This window comes from Leiobunum rupestre, chromosome 11, assembly GCF_980474605.1.
Source record: "Leiobunum rupestre chromosome 11, qqLeiRupe1.1.hap1, whole genome shotgun sequence".
Lineage (NCBI taxonomy): Eukaryota > Metazoa > Arthropoda > Arachnida > Opiliones > Sclerosomatidae > Leiobunum > Leiobunum rupestre.
The window spans coordinates 30,958,927-30,983,259 of NC_143394.1; the positions used below are offsets into that span (position 1 = coordinate 30,958,927).

The 24,333-nt window shown below is 36.5% G+C and overlaps 1 protein-coding gene across 5 annotated transcripts in view; it reads right to left on the reverse strand.

The window, feature by feature from the left end:
* Positions 1-394: 394 nt before the first annotated feature.
* The window catches only part of cpo (RNA-binding protein), a 103,972-nt gene continuing 80,033 nt past the window's right edge, over positions 395-24,333 (reverse strand). For 2 of the 5 annotated variants that reach the window (XM_090164121.1, XM_090164119.1), the window contains exons 6-10: positions 12,380-12,516; positions 11,850-12,079; positions 10,337-10,406; positions 7,001-7,198; positions 395-4,315 (exon numbers count right to left, since the gene is read on the reverse strand). In XM_090164121.1, the coding sequence (XP_090020247.1) occupies positions 7,001-7,198; positions 10,337-10,406; positions 11,850-12,079; positions 12,380-12,516 (635 nt within the window). In that variant the 3' untranslated portion in view covers positions 395-4,315. Of the gene's footprint in view, positions 4,316-7,000; positions 7,199-10,336; positions 10,407-11,849; positions 12,080-12,379; positions 12,567-24,333 lie in introns of all 5 variants that reach the window. The other 3 variants (XM_090164118.1, XM_090164117.1, XM_090164122.1) reach the window with 2 other exon arrangements.

Consider the following 24,333-nt stretch of genomic DNA (forward strand, 5'->3'; position numbering starts at 1 on the left):
CCGTTGCTACTGTGACGTAGGATCTGGGCTGCGTTCAGTAACTCTTAACGAAGTATCTGAAAACAATTTTGCGTTGAGAATTTGAGACCGTTGCTAACGTGACGTAGGATCTGGGCTGCGTTCAGTAACTCTTAACGAAGTATCTGAAAACAATTTTGCGTTGAGAATTTGAGACCGTTGCTAACGTGACGTAGGATCTTGTTGAACGCTTTTTACGCTTGTTGTAAATTTTGTAAAATATCGTCTGTTGCGGCGTCTGCAGCTAGCCTTACTCCAAGCTGCGACGTCACGTGGCCGTTGAGTAAAGGAAAAAGGTGACGTCAAAACCCGTTCAGTAAAAAACCGCTGACCGTTGAGCTCAGCGCTTTAAAAAGAAATAAAATAAAAACTAGAATGCGTTTAAAAACATGTTTATTTTTAAATTCCAGGCACTAGAGGGAGTTACTACACATACATCATATTAATCAAAAACACCCCGGAATAATAAATACTAAATGTTATAGAATTAGGATCATTCCGGAGTTTCCTGCAACGCAACAAGTGACAATTGAAAGCAACACTGATTATTTTTTTATCTTTTCTTTAAAAAAATGAGAAATTTCCCAGTTTTTAATAATAGGTATAAAAACTCAAAAATATGTATGACTCGGAGCACACTCATTATATTCATTATTATCATCATTAGTATTTGTTTTTTTACATGGACAAAAATACAAAATAAACCTCAAACTATTTACAACACCGTAGGATTACGCAGTTGGAGATTTTTAAAAAGATTAAAATTTGGAATGTAAAATTTGACTTAAATTCGAGATTTTCGAATAAAATTATTTAAAATTACGTTCCACATGGTTATACAAAATATTAATAAACAAAAGAACGCTACTAAAACTTATTTTAAACGTAAAAATTATCCGAATTTTCAATATTTAATCTACAGAAATTCTTTTGAAATATTTATCAAATTATTCTTAAAGTAACAAGTTTTTTAATTGATGTCGACTAGATTTTAAACTTGCGGGTAAAAAAGTAATTTGAATATCTGATAGTACTAAAAATTCGGACACGCGTTTTACAAATATTTGGTTTACAGTTTTTAAATTGACAACAAAAATAAAAAAACAAATGGTTAAATTTTAAATCAACATAATTGGGGCAAGGTCAGACTTAAGTTCCCCTTAAAAAAAATAGGCAAAATTGGCACAACCGAGGGATAATACCTTTCACAATAATACCATTTTAAAAAATTATGTAATTACTTATAATTATAACATCTCCAACCACTGCACTAGAAATTGGGGGGTTGGGGGGGGGGTCGAATAGTTAAAGAAAATGGTACCGTTGAACGTTGACACACATTTCGATATTTCGCAATATCAGAGAAGGGAGGAGTTAGTTGGGCTCATTTCTAAAGCGAATTGAATTTTACCAATACATGTACGTTTATTTTTTATAGCTAATATTAAATTAAAACATCTCACTAACTGACTATGATATACGATAGATTATATATATTTTGGGGGGATGGGGATAATATATATATTTCTTATATAAAGTTATTGAAATGATAGATCGACAATCTATCTCTACAGAGTTTCGAAGAAATCTACATACACTTGATTATACGAAGCTTCATATGGAGAATTCAACACGGTTTTTAGGGGTCGGGAATAAGACTGTATTGAAAAAATTTCCTTACGTTTTTTTATCTTTTTATTTTTTTGGTTTTTTTTTATCTTCATTCGCAAAAAAGGACTTTTTATTTTAGTTCACGAAATATTGGACGGAATCTTAACTTTTTTAATCATCAAATTGTCATAAGGCATACCCGGTTTACACTTATGGGTTCAAATAAGAATCGTTAAACTGGTTGAAAAATAAGTTAAAAATTAATTTCAAATTTTATTATACCCAATTGAATCTTAACATTTGTTTTAATAATGCGTTTAAACTCTTAACTTATACTAAGGCCATTTCTAAAAGCTCAGTTTGTCAAGAATCAGTTGATGAATTTTGGTTTGCCTAGACCTAATAAACAATTAAAAATAAGAAAACGCGAAAATGAAATAATTTGTTTTTGTTAATTTATTCGAATTGATTAATCAATTGAAATGAGGTCGTATCTAAAAACATTAAAGTGGGAATATTATAAAATCTACATTTTCATCGGCCGATTCTTGTAAAACAAAATGTATTTTATTTTTCGTATAAACTGTACTTTTTGATCCATCAACTTCCAATTAATATTAAAAAAATTATAATTTATTTCTTTAAATGTTTTTTTTTCTCAAGAGGTATACTTTTCATTATTCGGCTTCCAAAGTGTGAGAGCTTAACAAGTGCGTCTCTGAGCTAGAGAATCCGAAAATTTCACCTCTTTTTTTTTAATATTTTATTTGATATATTTTTGTCATTTTTTTACGATTACCCTATGAGTTGGATCAGATGAGCAAATTTCGGAAAACAGTTACTTTTTCGATGAAACTTAGTGGAGGAAAATACTAAAATTAATGTAGTATTTAAATTTTTAACGCAAATTATACCGTAATGGAAAAATTTGATCAAAAAGTTATCCCTTCGTATGAGCGTTATATAAAAATCTTATTTTTACGATACGTTATATTATTTTATTTTATTGTGGCTTTTTTTTCTATTCCTTTTAAAGTGATTATCCTTAAATAAGGCGAAAAACGAAGTCATTTTTTGGTTTATATCATATTTTTTAGTCGTATTTTACCCGTCAGTCGCCTTAACAAACTCGACGTCGAAATTTCAAATTTAAAGCGATGTCAACTTTAAGATGAAAATCACGACTTTTTTTTCTTGTTTTGGACATGTTATTAATAATTAGAGGGATATATATATATATATGCTGTTTTTAGATCCAAATATGGGAAAAATAGCAAAGTTTTGAATATCTCCTATATTGAAAAACACTCTCCATTTTAAACTAAAAAATTAGAGGTAGAAGAGATACTGGAATTGGGGATAGGGGGCTATTTTGTTTCTCTCGATTAGAATAACACCAACAACCACTATATTTAAATATATAGTCCTTTAAACCTATAAATTTGCATGAAATTGCTCGCTAGCATTGTCAAGCAGACGATTTTACAAACCTAAATTCAAGCCAGCTTCTACGCACGAGTGACTAAACGACCAGTTCGAGTCAATTTTAATAATAAAACTCGCGTTACTTTCTTGCATAGGGATTATAACTCTAAAAACTATTACTATATAAGAACGTCTACAATATCGAAGACCTTATATATCTAAAGAAATAACCTATCAATAAACCCCAATGGTTTCCTTCACTTTAAATCTTTGGTCATTTTCAAAGCGACATTTTTTGATATGTGGATATTCACACGCAAAACGATTCATCTTGGTGGATTGGTGAAGGTTTTGTACGAATTAGATAAATTAATGGTTTGTTTGAATTACGTATTAAAGAAACAAATTTAAACTTTTCGATTAAATAATTTTAGGAAATTGCGCGTTTAAAGGCCTGCAATGGTTTGTTAATAGCTATGGTAAATATACCAGAGTACCGACATCTTGTTAAATTTTAACGCGTTTTTATTAAAGCATTCATTTTTATCTCAAACCAGCGACGTATTTGTTTATGTATTGATATGATATCATTCTTGGGTTACACTTCATTTTTGTTTTTGTTTATAGAAATAAAAATTTGAAAAAAAAAGATCAAACATTATTATTAATGAAAAAATGGTCAGATGTATGTATAGGTTGTACATCTTCTAAGATAAAGGGACCGTGAATCGAGTGAGCGATTCCTTACCGAATGCAGTAACACTATATTCTATTACCCTAATCAAGTAGTTGACAGTCCCTTTAATTTAAAGAACGGGGTATTGTTTAGAAAGATTTCTTCACTTGAAAGTCAGGGTCGAATACCATGATAAATATCACTTCTTATACCACATTGTTTTTCAATTTGTTTTCTTCAAAATCCATGAGGCTGTATATCACCCCGATTTCTTCGAATCAACACGGTTAATTTTTTACACATATTAATAAATTGAAATTAAATTAATAATTAGAGCAGTTGAAATTTAAATTATCAATATTTTTTCATTTTTAAAATTACGATATAAACCGTATTTTAGTTTCCCTCAAATATATTTATATTCTGAGCTGGTCAAAAATCGAGCGAAAATATAATTGATAAAAGTTTGCATAATATTAATATTAATAATAATATAATATATTAAACATAAATAAAGTAAATCACTAATTGTCGATGGATGGAACCTGCGCTTGCCTCCAATGATTTGAATTATTCACGGGACACCTGTTAATTAAACAATTAACATCAAAAATTATTAATTTATCGAAGCGTTCATTGTCGAACACCCCGTAACCCTGTAATTTAACTTCTTACCGCTCTGGTTAAAAAATATTGTTTTTTAAAGGGACTATTTCATATATCTGCCACCAGGTTGAAATTTAAAATTGGCGCTAATTACGTTAAACCTCAGACCACTTACATCCAACGGGACTCGAAACGCGACAATAAAAACATTCGTCACCTTACGACAACGTTAAATTAATGAATTATTCGTAATAATTAGTTAAATATTTAATATTTTAAGTTAAATTTAATTTATTAAAAAACTTCAAGGCTTCCATACTTAATAATTGATAAAATATTTAATATTTAGGAAGCACCTTCAAAACTTATAAAACATTACAACAGATGTCGCATCTGTTGACTTTTAAAAAAATTATCAGAGTTTTTAAGACAAGAATTTCCATATGCGTGGCTGCGTGCACACAACAACTTTACGGTTATCGTTGAAAGTAAGTTGTTTGAGGTTAAAAACATATTATACAGAGTGTTAGCAGACGATTTTTCGATTTAATTTCTACGCCCTTTACTTAACGTGAAGTAAATTACTTCCATAAGTCAATAATATTTTTCCATTGTAAAGAAGCAGCTGCCAGTCCGTTACAAAGTTAGGCAAAAGAGTATAGAAAATCAATGAAAAATCGCCGGGTCGCTGGATCTGAGGAGAAATATTTCATAAAGTTTAAAATGTATCAGGTCGTATGAAGCCGTATAGAAAATTGATACACTTATAAAATGATTGGTTAGTCCACTTTAGTAAGAGAGGTAGGGAGATTTAGGCCTAACTTCTCTACTTGGATAGGAAAAGAACCTAATGTATCAAACATTGATGGATTCGGGGAAAAAATGATATTAGAGTTGAGATAAAGAAGACGGTCTCTTTTTATATACAGAAATTTTTAAAAGAAAAAGTGCAATGATAGATTGTTTGAAAGTCCAAGTTTCGCAAAATTGAGAAGGCCTAAAATGTAATAAGATAGTAGACTGAACGGGTTCTAAGACCTGTAGTGGCGTTAGAGGTCGGCGTTTGAATAAGAAATTATACGATTGTTTATATTTATCCATAACCGAGAATTATTCAGAAATATTAGAAAAAAATGATTAATTTTGCATGTTAAATCGTTGTTTAATCGTATAATTTATTCGTATAAAACAAATAATACTAATTTTAATGATTAATTGAAATTTTTGCGGTTAATTTATTTGTTCTGCCGACCTCTAAGTGGCGTTAAAGGTAGATTGGGTAGCCTAAATCTATATCCTACCTGGAATTTAAAAAATTTCTAGGTACTCTATAAATAATTGTTAAAATAAAATGATAAAACTCAATTAAAGTATCGTAAAATTAAACATTTTATATCGCTTCCCATACGTCATAGCGTCGTCTGTTACGTCGTTTTCCCTTCAGAGTGGAGGAGAAGACGACGGAACAGACGACGTGGTGACGTAGAGGAAGCGAGGGAGGAGTCGACTCTCATTCAGGGTTGCAAAAAACCGGCTTTTTTATTAATAAAAAAATCCAGTAAGGTTAAAACCACTAATAAAAAAAAATGCTCAAATTGCTTATGTCTAGCCCTCATTACTTGGAAAATGCTCAAATTGGCCCGATTTCAAAATTACACTTTTGCGCGTGACAGTACCTTTACATTGTGAGGTATAGCAGGCTTATTTACCTGCTTTTATACCATAACATGGCGGCGTATTTTCACGTGCAAAATTAATTTTAAGATCCCCAATTGCTTATATCTAGCCCTTATTTCTTCGTAAGACGACGTAGCAGACGACAAAAACTGAAGGTTAATTTTAATAGCGTTTTTCATTTGACTGCTCTCGAGCGCTCTAAATCGCTAATAATAATAATAATAATAATCAGCTAGGCTAATACCCAAGGCACCACCTTAGGCCTAAGTCGTCAAGCGACTTTTGAAGCCTTTTAATTCAGGTGGCCGGGTTACAATGCGTAGGAGGGTGGTGGCAAGCCCTGCATGCCACGCGATCGAGCCAACAGCTCCCTACACTAACTATTACCGTTAACCTCAACAAGTTCCATTTGCGTGCTCAGATCTGCTCCGATCAAGTCTCACGCTTTCCATTTCCAGCTCTCAGGTACTCCGGGATCACCCAAAACCGATCTGCTGATTTCGACAGATCAACGGATCGAGATCGAAGAAAACTTTTGCGTGTTCCTTTTAGAATTTTTAGCAAAATGGCGGACCAAGACGCGAAAATTCAAATTACTAGCAGACGCCAGAAAGCGCGGGAATTTGCTAATGGATGTTCCATTTGCAGTTTTAGTCTAGTCGATTGGGACGAGATCTATGACGTCAGAGACAGATTAGGAGCGAATCTCGAGCAATCAAATGGAAAACGCTATTAGTTTCGTTTTGGAATAAAAAATGCAGAATATTATATTACGCATTTTTTATTTGAAATAAATAGAATTTAAAATTTTCAATATTTCTAATTCATTACTCAATATTTATTTTTAATAAAAAAAAGTGGCTTTAACCATGGATTTTTCGGTGGTTTAAACCAGTCTGGCCCGTTCTTTCCAACCCTGCTCCCATTAGCCTCTTTCAAATAGGATGAATAGGACGCGATGAGAAGATACTATACAAATGTCTTAACTCATATGGTCATAGCGTAATTGTTGAGCTCGGAGGGTGTTGGAGTTCGGAACTGCACTAGAGTATAATAAGGAGCAGTGACGTCACTCACCTCTCCCATTTTGTTCTTGGCGTACTCTATGCGAACACCACCTCTGTCGGACGAGAACAGGACGTATCCCTGAAGAGCGTTCATGGCGTGGCTCGCCAAACGTACATCCTAATAGGAATTTTTCGGGTTGGAAAAATTAATTGCTAAATCCCCGAGTGGGATTCGGGAAGAAACCATGCGGATGACGAAGAAGAGAGGAGGGGGGGGGGCACCGGTGCGCGAGGAAGAGGAGAGGGTGTGGAGAGGATGAAATGAAAGGAGCGAGAAATCGGGAAAGGGATTAAGAACGATGGAAATCTCGCGGGAGGTCTTTCCCCGCTCTCTTAACATTAAATTAATAATCCTCGCGTATTCGAGGTCCGTGTCGCGCCTTAACGCGTTAGAACAGACTCACGGCTGTAACAAAACCACAAACTTTGAAGTAGTATATGTACTTTAATACCAGGACAACAATTCTATTCCTCGAAATATTTTTTACTATAATTTTTAATTAAATCATAAGCTATATAAATCTAAAAATAAGCCGCTAATTTACAAACGTGGTAAAAATTAATTCCTGAGAAAAATAACACGCAAATAATATCATAAGTAACGTAAGCGACATAAGTACGATAAAAAACGATCTGATAGTCTGTGGCGGAGTGGTTGTGTAACCGGAAATTTCCGAAGACGAAATTTCTCGAACAAAACGCGATGGGTTTCAAACCTATTACGTTACTTATGATAACATAAGCATTTCTTAGATGCCAAACTAATAGCGTAACATTTGGTGTAGCCCTAAAGCCAGGCCAGGCGCTCCCTGCTCTTCGTAACGCCTCCGTCCAAACTTTAACAAGCCTTTGCTTCGAAACGGAGACAATGGCTTGTGGAAGGCCGGACGGATACGAAACGGAGAGCCAGTGGGTGCCTAGCCTTAGCAGCTCTTATCCGAGTTTTAACTTTGTTCCTTCCTACGCTACAATGTATCGGGGATGAAATATAAAATCTAATTTGAAGATATCAGATCTGGTTTTCTTCCTCTTCTCTTTGAAATTTTATACCCTTTTATTTTTTTACTTTCTTTTTCTTGAGGTGGATTTGGAAATTACTAGCTTTGGGAATAAGATAAGATGAAGGGGGCAGTGGGGCTTCCATATCTTCTTATCTACCGAATTTTGACAGGTCATATTTTTTAATTACGTCCGGAAGGAGCTGGGGAAATATCTCGCAAAAAATATTCTTCCTGAAAAAAACCCCTGGAATACTGTTGTCCCTCAAGGATAAAAATAACGAGTATTAAAGTAAATATAGACTTTGTTTTACGCCAAAAATGTGTGGTCTATTTCGCTGGTTTTTAGCAAAGATAAGATAACCCTAGTGCCCTAGATTCAAAATAACAGCCCCGTGTGTAGTCAATAGCGTTTACCCATTTCCTGCCGGAACTTAGAAAAATTTAGCACGGTCGTATAGTTGGTTACCATGGTAACTATGGAGCAAATTTTTTCTGAGTTCCGGCAGGAAGTGGGTAAGCGCTATTGACGACGCACGAGGTTGTTATTTCGAATCTAGGGCACGAGGTTTATATTAGCTTTGCTGAAAAGCGAATAAGTTTAGAAACTTTTTAAAGGGGTAATTAAGTTCTTTGATTTTATGAACGTCCGAAACTTAACGTTTTGTATTTTCCAAGAATGTACATTTAATAGTTAATCAATCTATCAGTATATTCATAAGTCTATAATATTGTTGAATAAGTTTGACACTTTGGGGAATATTTTACTGAGAGCTAGTAACGGAATGTCGTCATAGCAAGAAGAAAATCTCCCCCTAACGACGCGCTATCAAAGGCTGCGTGTGAGACGGGAGCAAGTGGACGCAAGACGGCGACGAAGCCCGTAATGCAGTCTGTCTTGTTAATAACTCTCAGTAAAACGTTTGCATGTTAAGAATAGGAAGTGTCACGCTTATGTTAAAATATTATACACTTATGGTATGCTTAAGATCTCTGAAACGATCCAATCCCAGTCGAGAGTTAATGAAAAGAGATAGAAAGAGGTAGAGATTAGGGATGCATCGATATGGGTACATCCGATATATCGGTTATTCGTGGCCGATAATATCGGACGACATATCGGTTGATATTAACAAAGTTATCTATCATAACAGTGGTGTATATGATAAAACCACTGTAAAAGACGGTTCAGTGCACTGTCATACCATTTTATTCTAATTTCTCATGAATAAAAGTTTGCAAGAGCATATCCGAATATGTTTCTTTTCATTTTACGTGATACATATTTTCTATCACAAATCGAATATATCGTTGTTTTTTTATTTGTTTACACTCGTAACCCCCTGTATTAAAAAAATTATGATCTAGCTTCTGAAGTCTAGCCAATCAAATAAAATATTATCAATCGATAATTTTCTTATTTTTAAATTGTTTTCTGAAAATATTTTTCCAATACCGGTATCGGCCAATATCGGTTTCGCTTAAGCCGTTATTGGCCGATACTGATTTTAGAAAACAGGGTTGACACAAAATTTTCAGATTCAAATTCCCTGACTATTCCCTGTTTTTCCTGACCATTTTAACAGATTTTCCCCGACTTATTAAGGCCAAAATGTTTCTTTTATATTTTAATTTTATCAGAAGTTAATAAGTTTAGATGAACTTATATTTCAGTAAAAAGGTTATTGCAATGTTGAGAAAATTAGCCAACCATTCAAGGAAATAAATGATAATCGTGGAATTTGTCATAGATCTAGAGTTGAATTACCTTCAAAAAGTGCCAAGATAAAATTGAATTCCCTGACTTTTCCCTGAATGTTTACCAATTATTAAAATTCCCTGACATTTCCCTGACCTTTTAGGCCCATTTTTAAATTTCTTGACTTTTCCCTGATTTCCCTGTTTTCCCTGACGTGTGGCAACCCTGGAAAACTAGGCCGATATATCGGTGCATCCCTAGTAGAGATTTGGAATTTGGGAGTAAAGGTGGGAAGTATCATGTTACCTCGCGCGGTCTCCATAGCAACGGAGATGTAAGTCGAAATAGATTTAATTATAGTATGTTTTCTTTTTTACATTCACGTAGCGGAAGTTATAAAACGGGTTCTTTAAGAAGCAAGTGTCGATTTTAGATTTGTCATCCGTTGCTAAGGAAAGCACCCGAAACGAAAACGTCACTTTGGTAGTATTTACAGTGAGAGTCGGGACGTAGCAAACATGCAAATATAAATGAGACAAGGAAGACAGTTTGCCCTAACCTGGTACTCGACGAACGCTACGGGAGCGCCACCTTTGTTATGCATCCGCAAACGGCAAAAACCGGGGAAGCTAAAATAATGAGAAAATCTTCGTTAAAATACATTCAACTAACGTTTCTTTTCAATTAAATATTATTTAATAATTTATTGAAATGTTTTTCGTACCAAAACCCGCACCATAGAATCGTAGATTTTTTAACTTAATTCGAAACTGGGGCACCAGGGGGCGTTAACTCCCAGTAGCGCCGTCGATTTCTTATATTTCTTATCAAAAGAAAGAGAGAAAAAAAAGTAAGAAAATGGTTGAATTCTCGCGACGTTGACGAAAAAACTTTGCGACAAAAACATTGCTGTGAGATGGCAAAGAATTGAATCTCTCCCACCATTTAAAGAGTGATTATTTGGATGATTAAGTGCGAATGCAATGCAAACGCGTACCCATTTTTAAACAGTGTTAGTTTCGGTTATGATATAATTAAAACCTACAGATTTCAAGGTGCGAGTTTTAGTGCCAAAAAGCCAAAATTGCGTGGTGTTAAAAACATTTAAGCAAGTGCGACGTATTTCTCATGTAAAGTTCAAAATAGCTTCGCATTTATTCTACTCACCGCGATCGAAGCTTTTTGTAATTAAATACCTTTAAATGAAAAATACGTCGTTTTTGTTAATAGTTCACAAATTTTAACCAAAAAATCATCAACGTACAATGATTTTCGGTTTCAACTACCCTAAGCCCGAAGTGTGCAACCGGAAAACGCGCTTAGAAATAAAACACTTTTATGTCGAAATTAAATATAAAAATCCGATCGTATCGTAAAACCTTCTAATAAGCTTTATTTGATTAAATTTTTATATAACAATTACATGTTTTAATATTTTTTTTATTATTAATAGAAAAGACACTTATGACGTCGCGGTTTTTTTTTAAATATTTCAGACAGCTGATATTTTAACGTTGTTTTATTTATTACGAACATATAAAGCTATATTTTTGTAATTCTACGTAAACCAACTTTTTTTTTTCACTTGATATAGTTTTTTTTTGTACCGACGAAAGTAAACTATTAAGAATGATTGAATTGGGCTTTGTTTCCATCGCTTAAAAGACCGAAGTTTAGTAATGATAAAGTTCGTCCGATTATTAAAATATTTCCCGTTTATTTTAAGTATTTAGGGGCCACGAACGGTCCTTCGAAAACGGCCATGAACAACGCTTTTAATACCGGCGGACGAAACTATCAGGGGCTAAACGTTGCGGCTTTCAGCGATGGGAACGCGACCTTAGAAACGAAGTAAATCCGGTACGATAGTCTTAAGAGCTTGAAATAGTTTCGAATGTATTAGTAAGGCGAGCGCGTGCTTTTTCTCGGTATTTTACACGCGCCGAACCGTTTTCCGAATAGATCGCGAATCCGTCCGATTGAGAGTTAGTTGAATAGTAGTAGTAGTTGTTGTAGTTGTAGTAGTTTTTAATAGTAGTAGTAGTAGTAGACGCGTTTACTGAGTCATTTACCTGCCAAACAATTCTTTGAGCTCCTGTTCGGATACGAATTGGCCAAGATTGGCAACAAAGAGTGTCGAGCAAGGCGGAGTGTTCGAGTTTGACGACGTAGAGCCAACGGGTGACGCCAAAGCCGGGCTGGTTACCAAATGGGGCGGCGGCAGCGTTGCGTGGATGGTTGCGCCTCCACTAGCGGCCGCTAGGGCGGCGTGCGAGATAGGATGGGGCATCGACAAGGGGGGCTGCAGGGGCACATCGCGAAAAGCCTAATTAGTAGTCCACTTCTTATACCAGATATGATTCGTTAATACGCGTAGAATGTACGCCAACATCTCTCATCTCATCTCATCTCTCTACTTTTTTTTATTAAAATTTGCTCGAAACTCGGATTTAAACTTTTTATAATAACGCCTCGAAAAATCTATTTTTTTTTTTTTGGTTTCGTTAAATTAATATTTTTTTTTAGTAAATTATGAATATTTTGTTGGTTAATATGATATAAATAGGTCGGTTTGTTAATTAGTAGGGTAGAATTGGCTGACCGGCAACTGAGCGTGAAGGGCCGGATGCATGAGAGCGGCCTGGTGCAGCGCGGATGTGACGGGCACTTCGGCGTACGAGAGCGGGTGGTGGGGCCAGCCGTCGTGGACTCCTGGCAGCAAGGCCGCTCCAATTTCTACTGGTAGCATACAGCCGGTGCGCCAAAGGTCAATCGGCGTCGTTCCAGGTCCCGCACGAGATAATTTTTCAGATATCAGCAAGAACATTCGTTGGAAAGAGAACAAATCAGAAAAACAAGTTGAAACAACACTGTCTTATTCGTTAACTTATACGTAAGCCTATCACCGTACAAAGATCTTTCTATTTTTAAACTAATACCAGAAGTATCTACAGGTTGTTTCAAAAGGTTATGCAAAATTTTAAGGAGTTGAGAAGTATGCCTGTATTCTTCCCATTTTCCTTCCATGAGTTAAAAGAGCGCCAGAGAGCTTCAAAGTGTGGCCTAATAGCCCCTGGAAGTAGGCTGCAACAAGGGCAAAAACAAGCAGCAGGGAAATGCGATTTCAGGGGTACGAATTTGCGAATGCGTGGGAATTGAGATAAATAACAAAAAAAAACAAATGAGTAAATAAGAAATGTGCAATGAGTTTAATTAAACACAGAAGAACCAAGTAGGAAAATGTGTTTCCCTGTTGCTTGGTTTTGCGATTGTTGCAGCCTAATTCCAGCTCTATGGCGCTCTTTTAACTCATCGTAGGAAAAAAACAGGCATAATTCTTAACTCACCCCCTTGCATAACCTTTTGAAACACCCTGTATTGTAAGAGATAAGTAATAAGTAGCCATTTAGGGCGTTTAAATGAAACATGTATTTAAGGAACTTTTAATTTGGAGTTAATTTACTGTAAAATCTTGAATTTTCTTAAAATAACCGCGTTTATAACTCCACCTAGCGATGTAAAATGTAAAAATTACACTCGATTTAATTATTTTACCAAGAACAATTTCTTTTTTACCGAAATGTATAAGTTTGGTAAAATTAGCGAGAAATACATGTTTCAATTAAATAATATTATTAGTGTAGGATGACCAATCTACTCTCGTAAGATATGTATTATATACTTCGGATAAAACGTAATTTATTAAGATTAAAAAATGGTTTATTATTCTCACGTTTAAAATTCCTAAATTAAAAGATAAGCTTAGCTTAGTGTAATGTTTGTAATTTAGTTTAAAATATGTATTAAATTTTAAATTCTTAACAAAAACAACCTTTAAAAATCTTGGCTTCAAAGCGACTTAACTTGGAATTTATCCATTTAGATTTACCCACGAAAGGGTAGCGGGCTTCTCCCCGAACACCGAAGCGCGGCGTGCGGAACACTTCTATAGGCGCACGTTGTAGACCAAAATTCGTTCGGAAAACTTTTCTCCCGGTAATTGGTTATTAAAAACCTCAAAGCAAACCGTGTTTATCAGGGTGTCAAACCGTCAGCCGTCGCCCGCGGGTGAGCCTAAAGGAATTTAATTAATACTACTTTTCTTAGCGTTTAAAACGAGCCGCTTTTTCGAGGATCAGGGGCTACGTCGAAATCGACTCCGACCAATTCGCCGAAATACAGACTGTACCCCCAGCGTATCTTAACTCTTTATAAATGGAGACTACGATAGCCTTACGCCGGGATAGGGGATGGAAACCGGGGGCGACACGGGGCTTGTCAGGACGCGAAACCGCGAGAATGGTTCGCTGAACGAAAAATTAGCACGTCCATTAATAACCATAAAGAGATCAAAAGTGATTTGTAAATATCCCTTCCCGTACGGAGGCAATCTGCGGCGGGCCCCGACTCCTTCCCCAAAAGTTGATCGCGCTCGAAAAGAGGGCGGTTCGCCAATCCCTCCTCTTGTACACCCCGCGGTAATAATTTATTAGTCGAGCAGTCTAAAAGTGGACATTTTTCTCTCGCTTTCGGCGCTGGGTGGCGCGGCGGTCGAATCTCGAAAGCTCGCTTCGTTAGGATAGTCTTCGGCGAAAAATGCCTTAACTTTCCGTCGGCGTGTCCGCAACAGCTGCGAAGAGAGAGAAAGATCGGGACTTTAGCCGTCGGGGAATTACCGGGGTAATAAGGCTCCGCTGGCTAAGGTGGTCGCGGCGCTAAGCCTCGCCCTTCCTTTCGAGTTCGAGGAGTCAGCGTGGATAGCGGACTTCGGCGCTTTCGAGCGAAATGGAGCCGAAAAGGCAAAGAGACGGCTCCATTTCACGGACGGATACCCAAGAACGGGCCCTTTAGCGGACCTTTAATCCAACGCCATCTATCGCCGGGTAAAGACAAAACCCCCGAGTCCTTCGTTGGCTTTCTCGATTCCTTACGTCATTTAAGTTGAGGAATCGTCGCGACCACATCCCTCCCTCCCTGTTAATTACGGCTTTTTCATCCGTACGATTTTCTCTCTTTTTCTTTGACAAGCGACCAGACCACCGACCAGACCACCGACCAACCACTTCGCGGACCTTTTGTCCGCTCCAACTAGTTCCCGAGTGAGCGACTAACCGGATAGTTACCCGGAAGGTAATACCGGAGTCGAAGACGTGTCATTTCTACCAGACCTCCGAGTGAAATAGCGGCTCACATTTTCCCCGCATTTGCTCCGGAATTGAACGTAGCGGAGTCATCTTTCTCGGAATTTTCCCGCTCGCCGGAAATAAAAGAAACCGTTTGTTTTACGATTTATTAAGAGACTTTCAACACCCCTCGAGGGAATTTTACAAAAGTTTAGCCGAACAAAAACCACTTTTTTTTGCACCGTGAGAAGGTCTAGTTACAGCTAAAATTACATAATTAAAAGAATTACTCGGGTACTAACTGATTAACAATATAACGACCAAACAGTCCCTGATTAAAAATCACAAGGGCGGCACCCGGTTCACCTGGTGATTTTCCGGAAGCGAAACCACGCCCCTTAATATTTCTTCCGTTAAGGGGGGTAGATATACCGCTTTCCCTCCGTGTAGAAACTAAAACACGTGTACTGTCGCAGTCACATATTCTCTGTCAACCTAAATACATACTACCAAAAGTGACATAATTACCAAAAGTGTGTCAATCGGACCTATATCAGAATGAATGTTACGAGCGAAATACAAGTTGGGAGGGGGAGAAGGGAAAGTATGTCTTGGGGAGGGAAGGAAGTTAAAACCAACAAATAACGCCACGTAGTGAGGAACGGAGGAACTATGTAGCACTGGTCAAAGTTAGTGTATTTTTGGATTTTTCGTCGTTCTTTGTAGATGCTATCGCCATCTACCCACGATATAATACCATAGACTAAAAAAAGATCCAGAAAGGCGGCAATAAATAGTCTTTTATGTGGTCGATTTCGAGTCGAGCATTCATTAAAACGTTAGCATACGAAAGCACAGGGATTGTCACACTTTTGGTCATTATGTCACTTTTAATACTACACATAGCCGTATTTAAAATTTAAAAATCTAATTATATGCCGAGCTGTTCAAAATTCTTACAATGTTTGAATGCGAGTTATTCAGTAAGGCGATCCGAATCACGCGTTTGCGAACGCAATTGGGGTTATTGTCTAAGTGAAGATGATTAAAACCAACGCTTTCACGCTATCGGGATGACAGCGCTCTCGATGACTAGGAGAGAGGTATGGTCTACGCGACGGAAGAGTTGGTTTAACCGCTTCGCTTCATCTGACATTTAACCAGTTTCTACACTCAACCTATTCTAAAACTCGGCGCGTATATATGGTCGTAACACCCGAGAAATCAGGGTTCCATTCTCTCTGTTCTCAATTTCTAAGAGTCTCCCGTACATAGACGCTCTTTTATTTAAAGCCGAATTGAGTGAACAGGGGAGGGCATTGTTGCCAGGCAATGAACGCACCAGGTTGTACCGAGACTTAGAATACAAGGCGAGATGCGTTTCGAATATAAAAGCCTGTTAAAACCCATTAAAATACAGCTTTCCTTCGCGCGAAACTATGTTTACACAGCCGCCTGTTAGCGCCATCTACGATCAGAACGAGACAGAGAGGTTGGTCTTTTCCTCGTTATGGACAAACTTCCGACCACAGCAGTCGGCTAAAAGTGGTATAAAGACGCTAATAACAGGGATATGAAAAGCCAATATTTATCTAAAATTAGTAATAAATTTAAATTACAAATTTGACGTACAATTCTTCTAAGGGTTCTAAGTTACGGTTTTTCCGATATAAAGTTTATTATAAGTGATATAATACTTTTTAAGAATGACACAAAATGATGTTAGTTAATAGATGTCATCATTTTTAAATAGGTTTTTAATTAAATGAACCTAATATAATAAGTCTCTCTAGAGTTTAATCCAAATGGTATTTTTAATTTTGTTCCCCAATTTTAAATCAGTTATCCTTTATTCCTAACTGTCTCGATTATAAATAGCCGAAGCAAATTTCAGTTTCAAATTCGGAAACCATTTAACTTTACTATTTTCCCAAAGGAAGGGGGTTTTTTACTTTTGGAACCGTTTTAATTTTCACTGCTTTTGCGATGAGATTTCTCAGTTCCAAAACTATCAACCACTCTCAGAACCCTTAAGAAAATGACTTTGATTCAATGTTGAAATTTGATCCAACTGGAAACAAGACACTTCAAGATTGACTACTTTTATGTTAGGATGAAATTGGAATAAAGTGCACTCTTAAAAAAAAGGGTGTTTTAATGGTATAGTAAGGGTGTAATATCTGTAATGTTAATTTAAACGCCCTAAAGGGATTTTTATTGTCCCAAATTAAAAACTTGAAAAGGTGTATAAAGGGTGTTATATTACCCCGTAAATTGAGTGATTAAACACCTGGTAAGGGTGTAGCTCCCTTAAGGCAGTAGTTTAGTACCCTAAAAGGAGTATTTTAACACTTTAAAGGGAGTATTGTAGCACCCTTAAGGCAGTAGTTTAGAACCTTAAAGGGAATAGTTTAAAACTGTAAAGGGAGTATTATAGAACCCTTAAGGCAATATTGTAGAAACCTTAAGGGGGTAGTGTAACACCCTGAAGGGAGTCGTTTGGTACCCTAAAAGGAGTAGTCTTGTACCCTAGAGGGAGTAGATAATAACCCTGAAGGGAATAGTTTTATACCACAAATTGTATAACAAAGGAACCAAAACGGAGGACATAAGCACCCCAAACAGTGTAAATAAACACCCTAGCAGGAAAACGGCTTTTTAAGGTGTAGAATAACATCCTTTATAAACCTGTTAAGGTGTTAAATATGGGACTAAATATGGGACAGGAAAAATCCCTTAAAGGTTTGAAAATACACCCTTTTTTAAGAGTGTGGAATTTCATACATTGTAATTGGATCGAATATAATTTTGGGTTTGTGATTTTCCATCAAATTGAAATTTAAATCTACCCAATGGCGGATGTAATTTTGGTATATTTGATCCACAATTTTCGTATATAGTCAGTTTTGAAACGGATGATTAGTTAAATAAATTCTACTTTTGAATACGACGTGTCATACTAATTATATTAGTTATTTACTCAATACTCATTTTCGTAAAATTATAAGTCCAATAACCCTTAATTAAAAACCCATATCAATATTTAAATATCGTCTTTAACATAATATTTAGAAAAAGTTGAGCATCGTTGCCAGGTTGCAAAAATCAAATTATCCAAGCCAGGCCAGAAAATTATCGATTTCAGAAAACAATTAAGTTATATTTATGTATTTATTTATATTTATAATCTCATTATATTTATGAGATATGAAAATTCTAATAACGCTTAAATGAAAAAACTTTGACTAAAACCAAACCAATTGCCATAATTGAAAAATTATCCTATTCAGGCAGAATTACAGAAAATAGCGTAATATCTAGTAAGCCGTTGATAATATCGTACGGCTCAATTATTTTCAACTAGTACGAGAATTATCGTCTGGCAACGCTGCAATGCGATAGAAACTATCAAGTGAAAATTCGGAGATGTTTTTAGGTTCCGCCATTAGGAGGAAACAGAGCGGAGAAAGCTTATCGCGGCGGAATCTCGCTAGAAAGACCCAAATTGAGTAGATAGGGGGAGACTCCGGCTTATAGTACAGGTACAAAAGTCAAGGGGAAACCGAATTTATAGACGGTACAGCGGTACGAGCTTGAAACACAGGTATAAAAATCATTGGAACGAAACAATTTGGCTAAAACGTTGGCCGCGCTATCCCCCCCCCCCCAAAAGGGAATGATATAGTCAGTTGCAATCTCAAAACACCAGAGTATGACTACATCTCAGCCGCTACGCGTTTAGAGAGAAGTACAGTTACAGACTGAAACCAACTAACGCGTAGAAAAAAAAACGGCTCACTCTTCTCCCACCGCCGTAAAACATCAAAATAGCGTATTCTAGCTTTCTTGTATCCGCCTAAGCTCCGTATCATACTGGGGGGAGTAACTCATCAGACGCGTTAGTACGGCACACGCGATGGGTCACGCCGCCCTCGTAGGAACTAGCTACTGACCGGGTGCTACTCTCATCCCATTTAGGAGATGAAAATCAGGGGATCGAAAGTCGAAGGTTCGCTCGTTTCTAGTCCGGGCCAGTTTCTTCGCCGTTGCTACATGGCGGCCATTATTATTATATACCTTTCAAGCACTAAAACAGCGAGGCATCGTATTTTGGCTGGCGAAGGAAAGTTGGGGAACCCGCTAGTTTATACGCCTTACCCACGAAAAAGTTTTGCCCGCGAAAAACTAGACGCTTTTTCACCGGAGGAAAATGTTTTTGTTAGTCTTATATAAACTTGATAAAGGTCTATCGTATAAGAATAGCTGGGAACTACAGCAGCGCGCGACTGTCTGCGTTTAAGGGGAGGGATCTCCTTCCACTTTTATAGCTAAGAAGGAAAAAAGGCCGTTTGGTTTTGAGTTGCATACCCTCAGCTGGCCCTCTCAGGTTCATCTGATACTTAAAGATGCGCTCTTCCGCCCAAAGAAAATAATTAACTGTTTTGCACTTGTTTTCTACAAAGTTGTAAAATGAGGCTAAAGGTTTTCCCTTTCCTTTTAAGCTAGCAAGTTCTAATACACTAGATACAATGATTTGGTTTATTAGATTCATTTTAAATGCAGCATAGGTATAAACATGTAATATATATTTTTAGAAAAGTTGAAGTATAGCCATCTTCCCATTATACATAATGTTATAAATTGTACAAACGAAGGTTCCGCCTATTCCTAAAAATATTATCTTGACTTTCTAAAACTATTCTATCTAGGAGCAACAAACACAAGGAGAACGCAGCTAGCCTTTAAACCCGCTAACGAAGGGTTGTGTACGAATTTCATTGGACGAGCGTCACGAGCTGAACATTTTACGGGCGGGGGGGGGGGGAGACAATTTCCGAATTTTTCCCTTCCGACGGCAGCAGGCGCTAAAGCGTCTAGCCAATGAAAAACGTACACAAGAAAATCCACGACTTTTGACGGGTTGCGTTCTCCTTGTGTTTGTTGCTCCTAGATTCCATCGAGTTCATAAATAAGTAAATATCTCTAGTTGGTGTAGTTTTTACTGTGTGCATCGTTAAGTGGAGCTAAAATTCAGCGTAATGCTTCTTAAGTTTAACGGGGCAATTTCGCTCATTGAAAACTGCCTTCAGGGAAGAATTATACAAGTAAGCAGCAGGTGTTTAATATCCCATGGGCTCAAATCAGAAAAATATATATTTATCAAATTTTTGATGGTCTCCAAAAATGCCTCGATCCAATGATCAATTTTAAATTCAACTGGAATGAAGACAAATCGATTTTGAATTGTACTTTTCAAATTTAGATATTCCCAATTTTGGAAATTTGTTCCACCATTTTCGTAACTTCTGCCTTCACATATTTTTCGCTGGGCAACTTCGTACCGATACTTGCGGCTATAAATTGAGTTTTGCTTATCCAAACCGCCCACTTTTTAAGCCTTTGTTTAGACTAATATACGTGTATATCCTATCGTCTGTGGCATCTTCGGAAAGGTTACAGATGTTTACCCCGACTATTTGTTTAAAACACTGTTCTTTACCGGGTTTTCTTTAGCATCCCCAAAAAAACAGTCTCGGGTGAGGCTCCATTATTGAGTTTGCTGGCCGCGGTTTAAAATATGATTTCCAAAAAACGAAAGAACAATAGAAAACTTTCGACGATATAAACAACCTCCCTGGGCGTATATTTCTCCGGGATAAAACAAAACAAACAAGACAGAGAGGCCAGAGAGATAGACCCTTCGAGAATTTCGAAAAGAAAATTGAATATATCCACTCTATTAAGTAAAGTGGGGACTTTCTCTAAATAGTCGTTTGTTTCCGAAGTTCCTAAAAGAGGAAAATACCATCCAAGACTTGTCTGTGAATAGGAATTAAATATTTTGAAAAACAGTTTTGTCTCTTTTTCATTAAATAAAATCAAGTCCAATTTGATTAGTCTACTAAATATTATATTATAATAATATTATAATATTATATAATATTATTATAATAATATTTTTATATAACATAATATTATATTATATGTAATATATCTCTAAGAAATGAGTATTCATCTTGACTCTTAAAGGGGAACAGTCAAGCTTTAACCAGTTAGATAGCCCTATAGCCCGTTAAAAACTAAAATTTATGGCGAAAACCGCATCAAAAAATATTGAGTGGTTAATTTTTAATAAAATAAAGAAATTTCGGGAAATCGAAAAGCGCGCGTCCGCCGCGACACCTGGTGTAAGGTCGGTGAGACAGAAAAACAACGTAAAAGCGTGCGCTGCTGAAGACGTAAAAAATTTGTTTTGCACGTTCGGCACGTTCCAGTTGTAAGAGACTTAAGCCTAAATTGCGCGATTTTAATAGTTAGGATAGTTCGCAAAACGCTCATACGGGGTTAGGGGCGCTGGTGGCAGCCCCTAAGATGGCGGCAAAATTTCAAAAACAAACACCTGGCGTTATTTTTCGTTTCAAGCTATTTTTTCAAGACAAAAAAAAGGTACGTGTTGTTAGTATATTGAACGTCTTGTTAATCTTTTGATACGGAAATAAGGCCATATTTGGAAAAGCTTGGCCGTTCCCCTTTAAAAAAACCGTGTTGGAGAACACCTTAAAGGAGAGTTCAAATGTCACAGTTCGGACACCTTTTTGAGAATACAAATACTATACCCTTCACATGCATATTCAACCACTTAAAGGGTGTAAGGAAGTTAAATTGCCCCATTAATTCGGTTAAAATACACACTATTGTATTAGTACATTAAAAAAGGTACAACTGATTTGGGTTTATTATTTCCACCTTAATACTGCCATAAATGGTAGAAGAACACCGTTTTGACTCCTTAAAGGGGGACTTTACACCATTTTATACCTTATACACCATTTTCTTAAGAGTATTCCTATAGTTGAAACAACCACCTTCTCAAGTTCACTGATTTTTCAAAATTATTTTGAGATAACGAAATTTTTCATTTTATAGTAACTTCGTAGGAAAAATATGGTTTATATATAAATACATATTTATTGTAATTTGTACAATATACTTTGTTAACATCTTACAAGGAGACATCCCGAAGTGTAACCCACCGATTTTGTTCAAACTCGGGGGATTGGTAGACCTTCATGTAACTTGAAAACTCCTAAAGGGAATTTATTCAATGGGCAACCGTTTTGCCATGGCAACGAAAAATGTTTTTGACAACACAAAATATTAAATTTTCCCATTGAAAATAACATGGGATTTTGACCTCAAATTGATCAAAAGTTGATCAGTTTTGATTTTTTTTTGTCAATTTTTTCTATTTTTGGCATTTTAGAATTTTAGAAATTTGTTAAAATTTTTCACAGGGGGGCCCTAGGAATCGATCAGAATCCCATGTTATTTTCAATTTGAAAATTTAAATTTTTGTTGTCCAAAATATTTTTCGTTGCCATGGCAAAACGGTTGCCCATTGAATAAATTCCCTTTAGGATTTTTCAAGTTACATGAAGGTCTACCAATCCCCCGAGTTTGGATACTTCTCTCGTTAAATATATGTTATACACTTTTGCTATAACGTATATTTTGCCCAAAAAAGTATGTATTTATTCAAAAAGTCGTACTTTCAAAGTAATTCGGAAAGTTTATAATTTAATTCTCCCCTGCTAGATATTTCAGAAACTTTATTTCTCATGGAAGTATTGTTCCGTTCACCAATTCTATAAATATTCGCGAAATTCGCGATTTCAAATTACGTTCAAAATGTACGTTCGAAAAGCGCTCGTGGAAAAGGTCCAATTTAAAAGTAATTTGTGAAATTCGAAGTAAGCTTTAATGACTTTTATAAAGCGTGTATTAACAACTTTACACGGCTACTTCGGCAATCTGATTAATTATAGTCAGTGTAGAATCACGGCAAAATATATACGGAAGTGAACCCTGAAACCTCTTATTTTATCAGTTTCGCCCCTAAGATAGAGGGGACGATGCTAGACCAAATTTTATCTTGGATGGAACAGGGCCCTAGGGCTTAATTTAAGTCCCGGCGCTCTTTTAAAAGGCTTTTTAATTACGACTTCATTAAAAGGAAACACAATGAAACTCAAAACCAGAGTGGGCTTTCGCGCCAACTATATAACTTTAAAAGGTCAACAACGTCCCACTTTCCCCAAAGATTATTACCGCGACTATCAAATAACCAGAGCTAATCAATATGGCAATTAAAATGTACTTTGGAGTTTAGATAGAAAAGGCGGAAAAAAGGAGTGAAATTTTATACTCGGTAAACTGAGCGGGCCAATAAAAAGCGACCCTGTTCCCAGTTGCGCGTTAAGAGGGAGATTTTCATATCATTGTATCGTAGTTTTAGGGCACTGGTCGTAAAGGTGACTAAACAAGGGGAAATTGAAGGTACTAGAGTCCCGCCGACAATTCACTCTCTCGTGACTGTTACCTCTTGGCCAAAAATTTCCATTTGGTGATTAATCCGGGGATTAACGCGGAAATGGTGTCCGGAACTACATTTTCGCCGGATTTGGAATAATAACGCAGTCTTTGACGCGTAAATGAAAATGATTTTATACAGGGTGGAAGCCTCAGGCGTGGTCCAGCCTCGGTACTTCTCCTGGTACACCAGAGTGCTGCGGGTCGAACACTTCTACAGGCGCTAGTAGGCCAAAAATAGACCAATGGCATAATTAAAAGCGCATCTTTATCCAATCACCCGAAAAAGCATTTGGAAGATGCGCTTCTAATTCTTCCATTGGAATATTTTTAGACTAGGAAAAGTACCGAGGCTGGACCACGGCTGAGGCATCCATTTCTCCCATTGGTCTATTTGTGGCCTACCAACGCCCGCAGAAGTGTTCCATCCGCAGCACTCTGGTGTACTAGGAGAAGTACCGAGGCTGGACCATGGCTGAGGCTTCCACCCTGTATTTAGATCGCGGAGTATTTACAGTTCGCTTTAGTTGACGCTTTCGGAGTAATCAGAGTTTCTCGTACGAGATTTTACGAAAATGTTTTGAAAAATTTTCGCTTTGTAATTTCCCGATTCTACAAGACCCGAATAAAGCTTTGTAGAGTATAGATTCCTATCTAACGCGTCGTATTGTTTACTCGTAGTTTTATTCGCGATAGATTCGCCGGCGTCTGATTGGTTGTAATATGACGCGATATTTGTCGTAAGCCAATGGCTTCGGGGGAAAAGACGGTTTAAGGTTTACAGTTTTTTATTTTATTTTCCCCTTTATGTATTTACCAATAGAGTTTTCAAATATTTAGGTAGCTTAAGGAGGAAAACATTGAAGCCAAGGTAAACAAAGTTCGTCTTTATAATTAACAACTCTAGAACCGTAATCCCAATACGGTCTCATTGTATAGAGACTGAAATTAACGCTGTCAAATCATTGTTTCCTTAAAAGAAAAAATAAATATCTCCAAGTATTTCTTGGACCAAAGTTTAACCAGGTTTATTCAACTTTCGGAGGTTTCATTACGGAAGCTT